Source organism: Callithrix jacchus, chromosome 18, assembly GCF_049354715.1.
Source record: "Callithrix jacchus isolate 240 chromosome 18, calJac240_pri, whole genome shotgun sequence".
In the NCBI taxonomy this organism is placed as follows: domain Eukaryota; kingdom Metazoa; phylum Chordata; class Mammalia; order Primates; family Cebidae; genus Callithrix; species Callithrix jacchus.
In genome coordinates this window covers 23,098,397-23,110,781 of record NC_133519.1, presented here as the reverse complement: position 1 = coordinate 23,110,781, position 12,385 = coordinate 23,098,397, and the positions used below count along the sequence as shown (strand labels likewise).

The 12,385-nt window shown below is 40.1% G+C and overlaps 1 protein-coding gene across 7 annotated transcripts in view; it reads right to left on the bottom strand.

Moving 5' to 3' along the window:
- The window catches only part of ACBD6 (acyl-CoA binding domain containing 6), a 214,528-nt gene that overhangs the window by 18,491 nt on the left and 183,652 nt on the right, over window positions 1–12,385 (bottom strand). For 5 of the 7 annotated variants that reach the window (XR_013529480.1, XR_013529482.1, XR_013529484.1 and 2 more), the window contains one exon: window positions 760–1,008. Coding sequence is in view for 2 of the 7 variants with exons in the window: in XM_002760314.6 (XP_002760360.1) it covers window positions 854–1,008 (155 nt within the window). In the remaining 5 variants the exon portion in view is untranslated. Of the gene's footprint in view, window positions 1–719; window positions 1,009–12,385 lie in introns of those variants that run through there. The other 2 variants (XM_002760314.6, XM_078356169.1) reach the window with 1 other exon arrangement.

Here is a 12,385-nt window from a genome sequence, read left to right as displayed (position 1 = left end):
TTCTTCTGGTATCCAGAAATAACTTCACATTAACATATTAGATAGACCAAAATAGACTTAACAGTTCAGACCTAAGGTGGTTTTTTTTTTTTTTTTTACAGAGACTGCTGCTACATATGACATAGTCATTACAGCCAATTAAAAGAGCCCTAAAGAAATTCCTTTCCTGTTTAGTGAAGGTGAATTTAGTATGACCTAACCCTGCTGAATCCTCCATAACCTGTTTCAATCCTAGAGTGAAAACACTATGTATTATTCTAAAATGCCCCAGGGTTTTGAGATTTTCAATAAATCTGGTTATTCCTGACTTCAATACCCCTTACGTGTTTTTCTTTTTTCTCCTTTGCTTTCTTTTTCTTAACCCTCCTCTTCGTCCCTATTTTCCCAATTCTGTCTGCCAAAAGAATAGGACATTTTAGCTGCCTATTCAGACCAGGTGTGCAAAATGCTACAAAAGATCATTTTATCTTTACCACATTGGGATCTCAAGAAACTTTCCCTAACGGTACATTTGCTTCTGTATGTTTTTTAAAAGAGCAGCCAGGTTTAATACTGTGAAATATGATCTGTCTCCTCCTCTGCCCACCCTCTAAAGCAGTGATAAATTTCAGAGCATGCTCAGCAGAATTGGATTATATTATGCACAGTATACATGTTCATCACCAAAACTCTATTGCCTAGAATGTATGCAAGAAGAATGAATTGCTGAGACTTCAAAATCCCAGTTCCATAGAACTGATTTTATTAGCCAATACATACCAAAGATGGACGATAAAAGAAGTATTATTTTTGTAGTTTTCTTTCATAATGGAAGCCTTATGCTATTACAGACTGCGGTTTTCCAGTCTTTTGATTAAGGCTTGCCAGTTGTGTGCCGCTGCAGCACCAAAGAAACTGTTTTACAGCCTGTCACCTCCTCCGGCAGGCAGCCATCCTGGTCTCGGAGAGTGGGGTCAGCACCAGACTGGAGCAGCAGCTCTACAATATCCAGAAACTCACATGCAGAGGCTGAAAGGAAAATTGACAAATATGAAAACAAGTTTACCACGAGACAGAGAAACTCCTTCACTTCAGCAGGCAAGGAAAGTGCTGAGCAGTAAGGAATACTGAACAATGAGCAATGTTACAGTGGCTGAAGAATGATCAGGCCTGGTAATGAGAACTGTGGTATTACGCTGGCTTTTCAAGCCTTAGGAAAAATAAAATTTACCTTTTGGTTGCCTAGAAACACATACACACAAACAAATATATATTCCTAATTATGAGGCTTTGGGCTCTAGTCTTTAAGAATGGGTTGAAGGAAAACAATAAACAATAGTGTTTAAGTATCTATTTTACTTTGATCTTCATTCCAGAATAATGATAGGTGTGCAGGATACATCAAAAGACTAAAAATACTGTAAATGTCAAATAAAATGTTTTGTTTTTAAAGAGGGGAATAAGTGGGTAACTAACTGAACCTTACAATTTGTAAATTAAAAAAAAAGGCATCAATGGTTGTTATTGATAAGTCCAAGGTATAGGAAGGGGAAAAAAGGGTGTAGAGATATCAAGAGTTATAATTATGGTAAAGTATTGCCTCAAAATGGACAAACAGACCAGAAGCTTAGAACTGAGAGTGTGATCTATTCTTCTGCACACATATGAAAACTTAATTCATGACAAAGTTGGCAGATCAGTGGGGAAATAAAGATCCAGTGATTAGATGGTGTTGAGACAACTAGACTCACTAAAGGCAAAAAGAGGCACCAGATGAAACATAAATGGCAATAAACATATAAAAAGATAAACATTCCACATAATCAGAGAAATGAAAATTAAAACCAGGAGATGCCATTTCATACTCACTAGACTGGTGAAAATTAACTTTGATAATCCCAAGCACTGAGAAGGACTGGAGCAGAGAAATTCCCTTCAGATGTCAGAATATACACTGGTATTGCTACGTTAGACAAAACTATGGCATTACAGCTTAAATCTAAACACACATATACCCTCCAACCCAGCTTCTAGTTATCTACTTTTGCATGCGTTCTCCAAGAGGTATTTGCGAGGATGTACACAGCGGCACTGTTCATAACAGACCCCAAATGTAAACAGCCTAATGTAAATAAAGTATCATTCATTTGTACAATAAAATCCTAGAACACTAAAAACTAATGAACTATAGCTTCACAAAGCATGGGTTTATCTCCAAAACACAATGTTGAAGGGTAAAAAACAAGTGAGAATAATCATGTTATATGATTTCACTTAAAAATTTGAAAACAGGTAAAACTAAGGAATATTGTTCAGACATACAAATATGTACTGCAACTATGAAGTAAATCATTAATATAAAATCTAGCGCTCTCTAAAAGATGACCACTAGGGAGGGCTGTATGATTTGAGAGGTATGCACAGGAGGCTTCAGCGATAATGGTGATGTTCTATTTCTTAAGCTAAGTAGTGGTGAATTTTTAAAAGCTATATTTAAATTCTTCATATACATATTTTATATACCCTTTTGTAGCATGATTATCACACAACAAAGTGTGTTGTCTTTTGTTTGTTTTAAGAGAAAGAAAGGGTATGCAGCTGAATTCCATGGCCCCGCCCCTTTTTTTTTTTGAGACAGGGTCTGGCTCTGTCTCCCAACCTGGTGCAGTGGCGAGACCATGGCTCACTGCAGCCTTGACCTTCAGGCAATCCTCCCACCTCAGTTTCCTGAGTAGTTATAACCATGGGTGTGTGCCACCATGCATGGCTCTCACTTTGGGAATCTCACTTTGTTGCCCAGGCTGGTCTCAAACCATTAGGCTTAGGCAATCCTCCTGCCTTGGCCTCCCAAAGTGCTGGGATTACAGGCATGCACCACTGCACCTGGCCCTATAGCCATTTTATTGAGCACATACTGTACCAGTCCCATCAGGAATACAGGTAAGATTCCTGTTCCTGAGAACATACTGTAAATATGTAAATAACCAATTCTAACACAAAAGAATGAACAAGTACTGTGGCAGAAACACGTACACTGCAAAGGCAGGGAGGAAGAAGGAGACTGAGGGATCAGGAAACACTACAAATTGGTGGTAAGATGTAAGATAAGCTCTGAAGGATCGAGCAAAATTCCTAAGAAGAAAAGGTACTGCAGAATGCAAAAATACCACTAGCAGAGGCATGACGGAATGCTGGGAGAACTGTCTGCTGGCTTAGGGAAGCAATACAAAGAGTTGAAAGTAGAGAGGCTAGACTGAAGTCAAATTACTAGGGCCTTGAATCTGTCACACTAAGAAGTTTGGGTTTTGTCAAGTGATCCACAGGCACTTATGAGGAGTGGAGTGGCACAATTTGGCAAACACTCATCTGATTTCTGTCGCTATAGTTTTCTTTTCTAGAAATAGAAATCATAGAGCATATAGTCTTTTGTATCTGATCTCCTTCACTTAGCATGTTGCTTTTGAGATCCATCCACATTGCTTCAAGTATCAGTAGTTCTTTCCTTTTGATTGCTGAGTAGTATTCCATTGTATGGATGTATGCTTCCAATTTTTGGCATTAAATAGGGGTCTTATGACCCCTAAAGGTCACTGTGTGGTCCTGTTTTAAATGTTTTCACACTTTGTGGGTAAATATCTAGGAGAATTGCTGAGTCATATGGCAAGTGAATGTTTGATTTTATAAGAAACGACCAAACTTTCCTAAAGTTTGCATTCCCACCAATAACTATAAATTCCACTTGCTTTGCATCCTTGCCAGCACTTTATTATTATTAAAAATATTTTTTAGCCATTCTAGTTAGGTCTATGGGGGCTTTTCATGTGATTTCTAATCTGTACTTCCCTAATGTCTAAGAACGAACATTTTTCATGTGCTTATTTGCCAACTATTTATCTTTGGTAATTTATCTGTTTAAATCGTTTGCTCGTTTATTAATAAGGCTGTCTTTTTTTTTTTGAGGTGGAGTCTTGCTTTGTTGCCAGGCTGCAATGTAGTGGTACAGTCTTGGCTCACTGCAACCTCCGCCTCCTGGGTTCCAGTGATGCCCCTGCCTCAGCCTCCTGAGTAGCTGGGACCACAGGTGTGCACCACCATGCCCAGCTAATTTTTTTTTTTTTTTTTGTATTTTAGTAGAGACAAGGTTTTACCATGTTGGCCAGGATGGTTTTGATCTCCTGACCTTGTGATCTGCCTGTCCTGGCCTCCCAAAGTGTTGAAATTACAGGCGTGAGCCACCACACCTGGCCAGTTGTCCTTTTCTTATAAGAAGTCTTTATATGTTGTGGATAGAAATTTTGTTCCCAAATACATGTTTTATAAATATGTTCTCCCAGCATCTGATTTGTCATTTTTCTTAAGAGTGTCTTGAAGAGAAGGTCTGAATTTTGATAAAGTGCAATTTCTTTTATAGTTTGTGCTTTTTGTGTTCCATCTAAAAAAAAAAAATCTTTGCTTATACCAAGATCACAAAGATATTCTTCTAGTTCTTTATCATTATTCCTCTTAAATATAGGTCTAAGATCTTACCTTCCCAGTTAATTTTTGAGTAGGGTTCAGGCTCACCTTTTGTTTTATTTTGCATGTGGATGTCCAACTGTTACAGCTCTACATGTTGAAAAGGCTATTCTTCCCTCCACTGAATTTTATCTTGACATTTTTGTTAAAAATCAGTTGACCATTTGTGATTGGATCTATTTCTAGGTTATCTACCACATTCCTTTGGTCTATATACCTGTTCTTATACCAATACAACATTGCCTTGGTTTCTGTAGCTTTATAGTAAGTCCTGAAACCAGTGTGGGACCTACAACTATATTCTTTTTCAAGGTTGTTTTGCATATTCTAGGTCCTTTGCTTTTCCATATAAATTTTAGAATCAAATTATAAGTTTTTACAAAGATCCTGCTGGAATTTCGATTGAGACCCCACTGAATCTATGGATCAGTTTGGAAAGAATGGACAGCTTAACAATGTTGAGTCTTTTGATCAACAAAAAATTGTATCTGTCTCCATTTACTTCAATTTTTCTTAATTTTGATCATAATACTTAGGAATTCTATGCATACAAATCTTACACTTATTTTGTTTGATGTATCCCTATGAATTTCATGTTTTTGAGGCTATTGCAAATAATATCTTTTAAAATTTAAATATTCAATTGGTCCACTGCAAGCATAAAGAAAAACAAGATTTGTATACTAGCCTTGGTGTTTTTGAATTTTAATTTTCAACTGTTCATTATTAGTATATAGGAATACTCATTTCTGTATATTGATTTTTTACCCTGTGAACTTGCTGAACTCACTTATTCTAGTTTTTTAAAATAGATTATTGTGGTCTTATACACAGATGGACACAGCACCTATGAAAAAAGAAAGCTTTATTTCTTCTTTATAAATCTACATGGCTTTCATTTCGTTTCCTTGCCTTAATGCACTGGCTAGAATTTTCAATATAATGCTGGATCAAAGTGGAGAGAGTGGATATCTTTGTCTTGTTCACAGTCTCAGAGGGAAAGCATTGAGCCTTTCATGAAGGATGATTATTAACTGTCGATTTTCTCAGGCTAAGGAAATTCCCTACTATTTCCTGTTTCTACTTTGCTATGAGTTTTTGTTGTTGTTGTTTTAATCATGAGGGAAAGCTGAATTTTGTCAGCCTTTTCTACAGACATTGATATAATCACATTTTATTTTTTTGATCTGTTGATATGGTGAAATATTATGGTTCTCAATTGCCAAATCAACCTTGCATTCCTAGGATAAACATACCTGGACATAATTTATTATCCTTTTTGTATTTACTAGGTTCAACTTGCTAACATCTTATTAAAGATTTTTGCATCTATGTTCATAAGAAATACTGGCCTGTAGTTTTCTTTTCCTCAAAGGCTTTTGTCTGGATTTGGTATCAGGGTAATTCTGGCTTCACAGAATGAGTGCTCCCTCCCCTTCTATTTTCTGGAAAAGTTTCTGTGTAGAATTTTTTTCTTTTTTTAAGACAGGGTCTCACACTGTTCCCAGGCTGGAGTGCAATGGTGCAAATGGCGTGATCTTGGCTTACTGCAACCTCCGCCTCCCGGGTTCAAGCAATTCTTCTGCCTCAGCCTCCCAGGTAGCTGGGATTATAGGTGCCCACCACCATGCCTGACTAATTTTTGTATTTTAAGTAGAGATGGGGTTTTGCCATGTTGGCCAGGCTTGTCTTGAACTCCTGATCTCAGGTGCTCTGCCCACCTCAGCCTCCCAAAGTGTTGGGATTACAGGCATGAGCCACCACGCAGTAGCATTCACCAGTGAAGTAATCAGGCCTGGAAATTTTGTTGTGGGAAAGTTTTTAGCTATAAATTCAATCTCTTTAATAGATATAGAGCTATCCAGATTTTCTATTTTTGTTTGTTTTTTAAAGATGTGGTCAGGTTATGTTGCCCAGGCTAGAGTACAGTGGCTATTCACAGGCATGATTATACTGCTATGCAGCCTTGAACTCCTGGCTCCAAGTGATCCTCTTCCCCCAGCCTCTCAAGTAGCTGGGATTAAAGGCATGCACTTCTATTTCTTTTCTGTTCTTTTTTTCTGAGATGGAGTCTGGCTCTGTTGCCCAGGCTGGAGTGCAGTGGCACGATCTTGGCTCACTGCAATCTTGGCTTCCTAGGTTCAAGCAATTCTCCTGCCTCAGGCTCCCAAGTAGCTGGGATTATAGGCACACACCACATCTGGCTAATTTTTGCATATTTAGTAGAGACAGGGTTTCACCATGTTGGCCAGGCTGATACTGAACTCCTGACCTCAGGTGATCCACCTGCCTCACAGCCTCCCAAAGTGTTGGGATTACAGGTGTCAGCCACCATGCCTGGCCTGCTATTTCTTTTTAGAGAAAACTTCAGTAGTTTGCATCTCTAAAAAAACTTTGTCCCAAGGCCAGGCGCGGTGGCTCACACCTGTAATCCCAGCACTTTGGGAGGCCAAGGTGGGCGGATCATGAGGTCAAGTGGTCGAGACTATTCTGGCCAACATGGTGAAATCCTCTCTATTAAAAATACAAAAATTACCTGGGCATGGTGGCATGTGCCTGTAGTCCCGGCTACTTGAGAGGCTGAGGCAGGAGAATCATTTCAACCCAGGACGCGGAGGTTGCAGTGAGCTGAGATTGTGCAACCACACTCCAGCCGGGTGACAGAGAGACTGTATCTCAAAAAAATAAAAAAATTGTCCTGGCCAGGTGTGGTGGCTCACGCTTATAATCCTAGCAGTAGCACTTTGGGAGGCCAAGGCAGGCAGATCGCTTGAGGTCAGGGGTTGAAACCAGCCTGGGCAACATGGTGAAACCCTATCTCTACTAAAAAGACAAAAATTAGCCAGGTGTAGTGGTGCATACCTGTAATCCCAGCTACCAGAGAGGCTGAGGCAGGAGAATCACCTGAACCCTGGACGTGAAGCCTGCAGTGAGCTGAAATCACACCACTGCACTCCAGTCTGAGTGACAGAGTGAGACCCTGTCTCAAAAAAAAAAATTGTAATTTGTCCACTTCATCTGAGTTATCTATTTCATTGGTATAAAATTGTGCATAATGTTTCCTTATTTGCTTTATAATATCTTCAGGGTATGTACTGATATCCTTTCATTCCTGAAATTGCTAATTTGCTTTTTATTTTTGGAAACAGCATCTCAGTTTGTCACTCAGGCTGGAGTGCAGTAGCACAGTCATAACTCACTGCATCTTGGAACTCCTGGGCTCAAGTGATCCTCTTGCCACAGCCTCCTGAGTAGCTGGGATTTAAAGGCTCAAACTACTGTGCCTGGCATGTTTTAAAAAAACTGTTTTGTAGCGATAGGGTCTTGCTATGTTGCCGAGGCTGGTCTCAAACTTAGTCTCAAGTGATCCTCTCGCACTGGTCTCCCAAAGTGTTGGGATTACAGGTGTGAGCCGCAGCACCCAGCCTGTTTCTTTTCTTTTTTTCTTCCTTGATTGGTCTGGCTAGAGGACTATCAGTTTTATTGATCTTTACAAACAACCAGCTTTGGATTTCACTGATCTTCTGTTTTCCGGTTTTCTATTTCAATGATTTCTGTTCTGATCTTTATTATTGTCTCACACTTACTTAGGGCTGAGTTTGCCCTTCTTTTTTTGAGGTAGAAGCTTGGATCCTTGCCATGAAATCTTTCTTCTCTTCTAATAATAGTATTTAATTTCCTTTAAAGCACTGTTTTAGCTGCAGCCCACAATTTTTTTTTTTTGAGGTGAAGTCTTGCTCTGTTGCCCAGGCTGGAGTGCAGTGGTGCAATCTTGGCTCACTGCAACCTCTGCCTCCCTGGCTCAAGTGATTCTCCTGCCTCAGCCTCTCATGCATCCCACAAATTTTGACAGTAGTGTTTTCATTTTCATTCATTTCAAAATATTTTATATAAGCATAACTTATTTTATTGTGCTTCACTTTACTGGGCACCATAGATACTGCATTTCTTTATTAAATCAAAGATTTGTGGCAACCCTATATTAAGCAAGTCTACTGATGCCATTTTCCCAACAGCATTTCTTCATTTTGTGTGTCTGTGTCACACCGCAGGGACTCTCACAATACTTCAAACTTTTCCTTATTAGTATTTTTGTTGTGGGAATCTGTGATAAATGATCTTTGATGTTTCTATTGTAACTGTTTTGGGGTGCCACAAACTGCACCCATATAATATGAACTTCATTGACCAATGCTGTATGTGTTCTGACTGTACCATGGCATAGTCAATCCCTCATCTATCCCTCTCTTTGGGTCTCTCTATTCCCTGAGACACAGTAATATTGATATTAGGCCAATTAATAGCCCTACAATGAATTCTAAGTGTTCAAGGAAAAGGAAGAGTCAGACATCTCTCATTTTCAATCAAAAGCTAGAAATGATTAAGCTTAGTGACAAAGGCATGTCAAAAAGTGGGCCAAAATTAGACTTTCTGTGCCAGTCAGCCAACTTGTGAATGCTAAGTAAAAGTTCTTGAAGAAAATTAGAAGCGCTATTCCAGTGAACACACAAAGGATAAGAAATCAAAACAACCTTATTGCTGATTTAGAAAAAGTTTGAGTGGTCTGGATAGAAGATCAAACCAGCCACAACATTCCCTGAAGCCAAAGTCTAATCCACACCAAGGCTCTAACTCTTTCATTCTATGAAGACTCAGAGATAAAGAAATTGCAGAAGAAAAGCTGGCAGCTGGCAGAGGCTGACTCATGAGGCTGAAGGAAAGAAGTTGTCTCCATAAAATGAAAGTGCAAGGTTGCATTCTGGCCAACATGGTGAAACCCTGTCCCTACTAAAAATACAAAAATCAGCTGGATGTAGTAGTGCATGCCTGTAGTCCCAGCGACCTGGGAGGCAAAGGCAGGAGAATCACTTGAACCCAGGAGGCAGAGGTTGCAGTGAGCTGAGATTCTGCCACTGCACTCCAGCCTGGTGACAAAGTGAGACTCTGTCTCAAAAAAAAAAAAGTGCATAGTAAAGCAGCAAGTGCTGATGTAGAAGTGGTGGCAAGTTATCCAGAAGCTCTAACTAAGATAAAGATAACTGATGAGGATAGCTATACTACACGACAGATTTTCCTTTTTTATTAGAGTCTAACTCTTGCCCAGGCTGGAGTGCAGTGGCCTGACCTTGGCTCACTGCAACCTCTGCCTCCCAGGTTCAAGCGATTCTCCTGCCTCAGCCTCCCGAGTAGCTGGGATTACAGGCCATGTGCCACCAGGGTTAATTTTTGTATTTTTGGTAGAGTTCGGGTTTTGCCATGTTGGCCAGGCTTGTCTCGAACTCCTGACCTCAAGTGATCCACCCACCTGGGCCTCCCAAAGCGCTGGGATTATAGGCATGAGCCACTGTGTCCAGCCAACAGATTTTCAATGTAGACGAACCAGCCTCATATTGGAAAAAGATCCCATCTAGGATTTTCATAACTAGAAAGCAGAAAACAATGCCTGGCTTCAAAGAATGGTAAACTCTCTGGTTAGGGGCTAATGCAGCTGCTAAGCTAGAGACAATTCTTATTAACCATTCCAAAAATCCTAGGGCCCTTAAGAATGATGCTAAATTAAATCTACTCTGTCCATGCTCTATAAATGCAACAACAAAGCCTGGATGATGGCATATCTGTTTACAACATGGTTTACTAAATATCTTAAGCTCACTGTTGAGACCTACCACTCAGGAAAACAGAATCCTTTCAAGGTATTACTGCTCACTGACAATGCACCTGTTCACCCAAGAGCTCTGATGAAGATGTAGAGATGAATGTCGGTAGCTGAAATGGGTTTGAGTTTGTTGTTGTGATAAGTCCAGTGCATCACTGCTGTCAAACTCCTCCAGTAATAGGACGCTGCTACCTTATGCTTAGTGTGGGGGCTAGGGTGCTAGGGATCCCCCCCGACTATTCTTGCTCCACCCTTAGCTTTCAGCAGTCTCTGCATGTCTGTACCACAGAGGGAGTCTCTTTCTACATTCCTGTCTCTCCTCCATTAATGGACTCCTCTTGCTTATTACTCAGGGCTTGGCTCACAGTGGGAGTAAGGAGTTCTTTGTCCTTTTGGGCTGGTTTTGGTCTTAGGCAGGACCTCAGGGATGGGGATTTCTCATTGTTCCTACACAACCCTCCCCAAAATGTCAGGCAAACACTGTGGTGTGTGTGTATGTGTGTTGGTTGTGGTGGGTGTCTTGGGAGAGAGAGACTTTCCTATCCTGCCTTCACTGGCGAGGGAATCTCTGCTTTATATTACTGCAGGGTCCTAAGCCCAGGGTTTTCCTGTCCTCCCTGAAGGTAGACTTTGCTTTTACTCTCACTTCAAAAGCAGTGGATATCTGCTTGAGCTCAGGAGCAGCAGGAGAGGAGGCCAGAAGGGCTTTCAGCTCCTCCTCTATGGCTTAAGGATTTATCTTTGAATGAAATAAGAGTGTAGGATTGTACAACATGGTGTCTACAACTAATAATTTACTGTATTCTTGAAAATTGTTGAGAGTAATTTTAAGTGTTCTCACCACAAAAAATGCATATATTAATCAGCTCAATTCAGCCATTCCACAATGTTTATATATACATATTTCAAAACATGTTGTACATGATATATACAATTTTTAATGTGTCAAAAATTTAATTAATTAAAAAAGGATACAGGGAAGTGGAAGTGTTTCATGCCTGTGTGCCACTGAAGAGGGCTTTCTTTCTTTTAAATTTCTCTCATGAGCACCCAGTTAATGAAAAGGAATGCAACTGAGGACTCCTTTTGGGTCTCAACCTCCCAGTTACTCTAAAATGTCATGCTAGCTCGTCTTAACAATTTGTTCATCTTAGCTGTTTGCTTCCTACTTGTTTTTATGATGGCTGCCTCTTCTTCAGGTGTTCTGTCAAAGGACACACAGTTTGTGTGTGCTCACTAACCTCTGCTCCCCTATGTGTTCACAAAAGTTACGATTTTGTAGATTATCTTTTTCTTTTGTTTGGGTGAGAATGAAGTTCTTTTGCAGTTTTCTACATCTTAATAGTGGAGGCAGAACTCCCCAGGAGTTTGTTTTAGATGATTTAGCAGTAATATTTTTTCTTTTGCTCTCTCTTGGTACTTAAGTAAAGATAAAGTAGTTTCTCTGGTTCCCTTGACCATCTTTTCTCCCTGGGTAGATGCTTTCAGCTCAGGGCTTCATGGCTATGTGCTGTGAAGTGGGCACAGAGTCAACAGCCAAAATCAGATTGTGACAGGTTATAGACTTGGGATTTTGTGACCCTTTACATTACTTATCTTGATAAACTTAGGTACCAAACTCTAATCCATAACCACATAAGCTCAGAAATGGTTCTAAGTGAACCAAAGTAGAGGGCAGATTTTTTTCTGTGCTAAAATCAGACCATTTGTGAACCCTATCTCTGCCTTCAGTGGTGTGGGGCTTCTTAGAAGGCTACCAAGGTATAGATATTAGTATTTGATGAATGGAGAATAGAAGAAAATGTAAAGGGAGGCAAAAATTGCCTCATCCAACCCCAGGGTCACTGCTGATTGGCTGAGATCACAGTTTGGGGTAGCTCCTGAGACTCAAGAGCTATTCTGCATCTTGAGGGATGCCACAGACAGGGAGGAAGAGACAGTATCATCTTTACCAAGGCTGAGGATTCAAAAGAGTGTTTAGGATTATAGTATCTTTTTGAGAATTTAAAACTGCCTCCCAAATTTTTTTGGAGATGAAGTCTCCACTCACTCGTCACCCAAGCTGGAGTGCAATGGCACGAACTTGGCTCATTGCAACCTCCACCTCCTCGATTTGAGTGAGTTTCTTGCCTCAGACTCCTGAGTAGCTGGGATTACAGGCGCCTACCACCAAGCTTGGCTAATTTTTTTTGTATTTTTACTAGAGATGGGATTTCGCCATATTGGCCAGGCTGG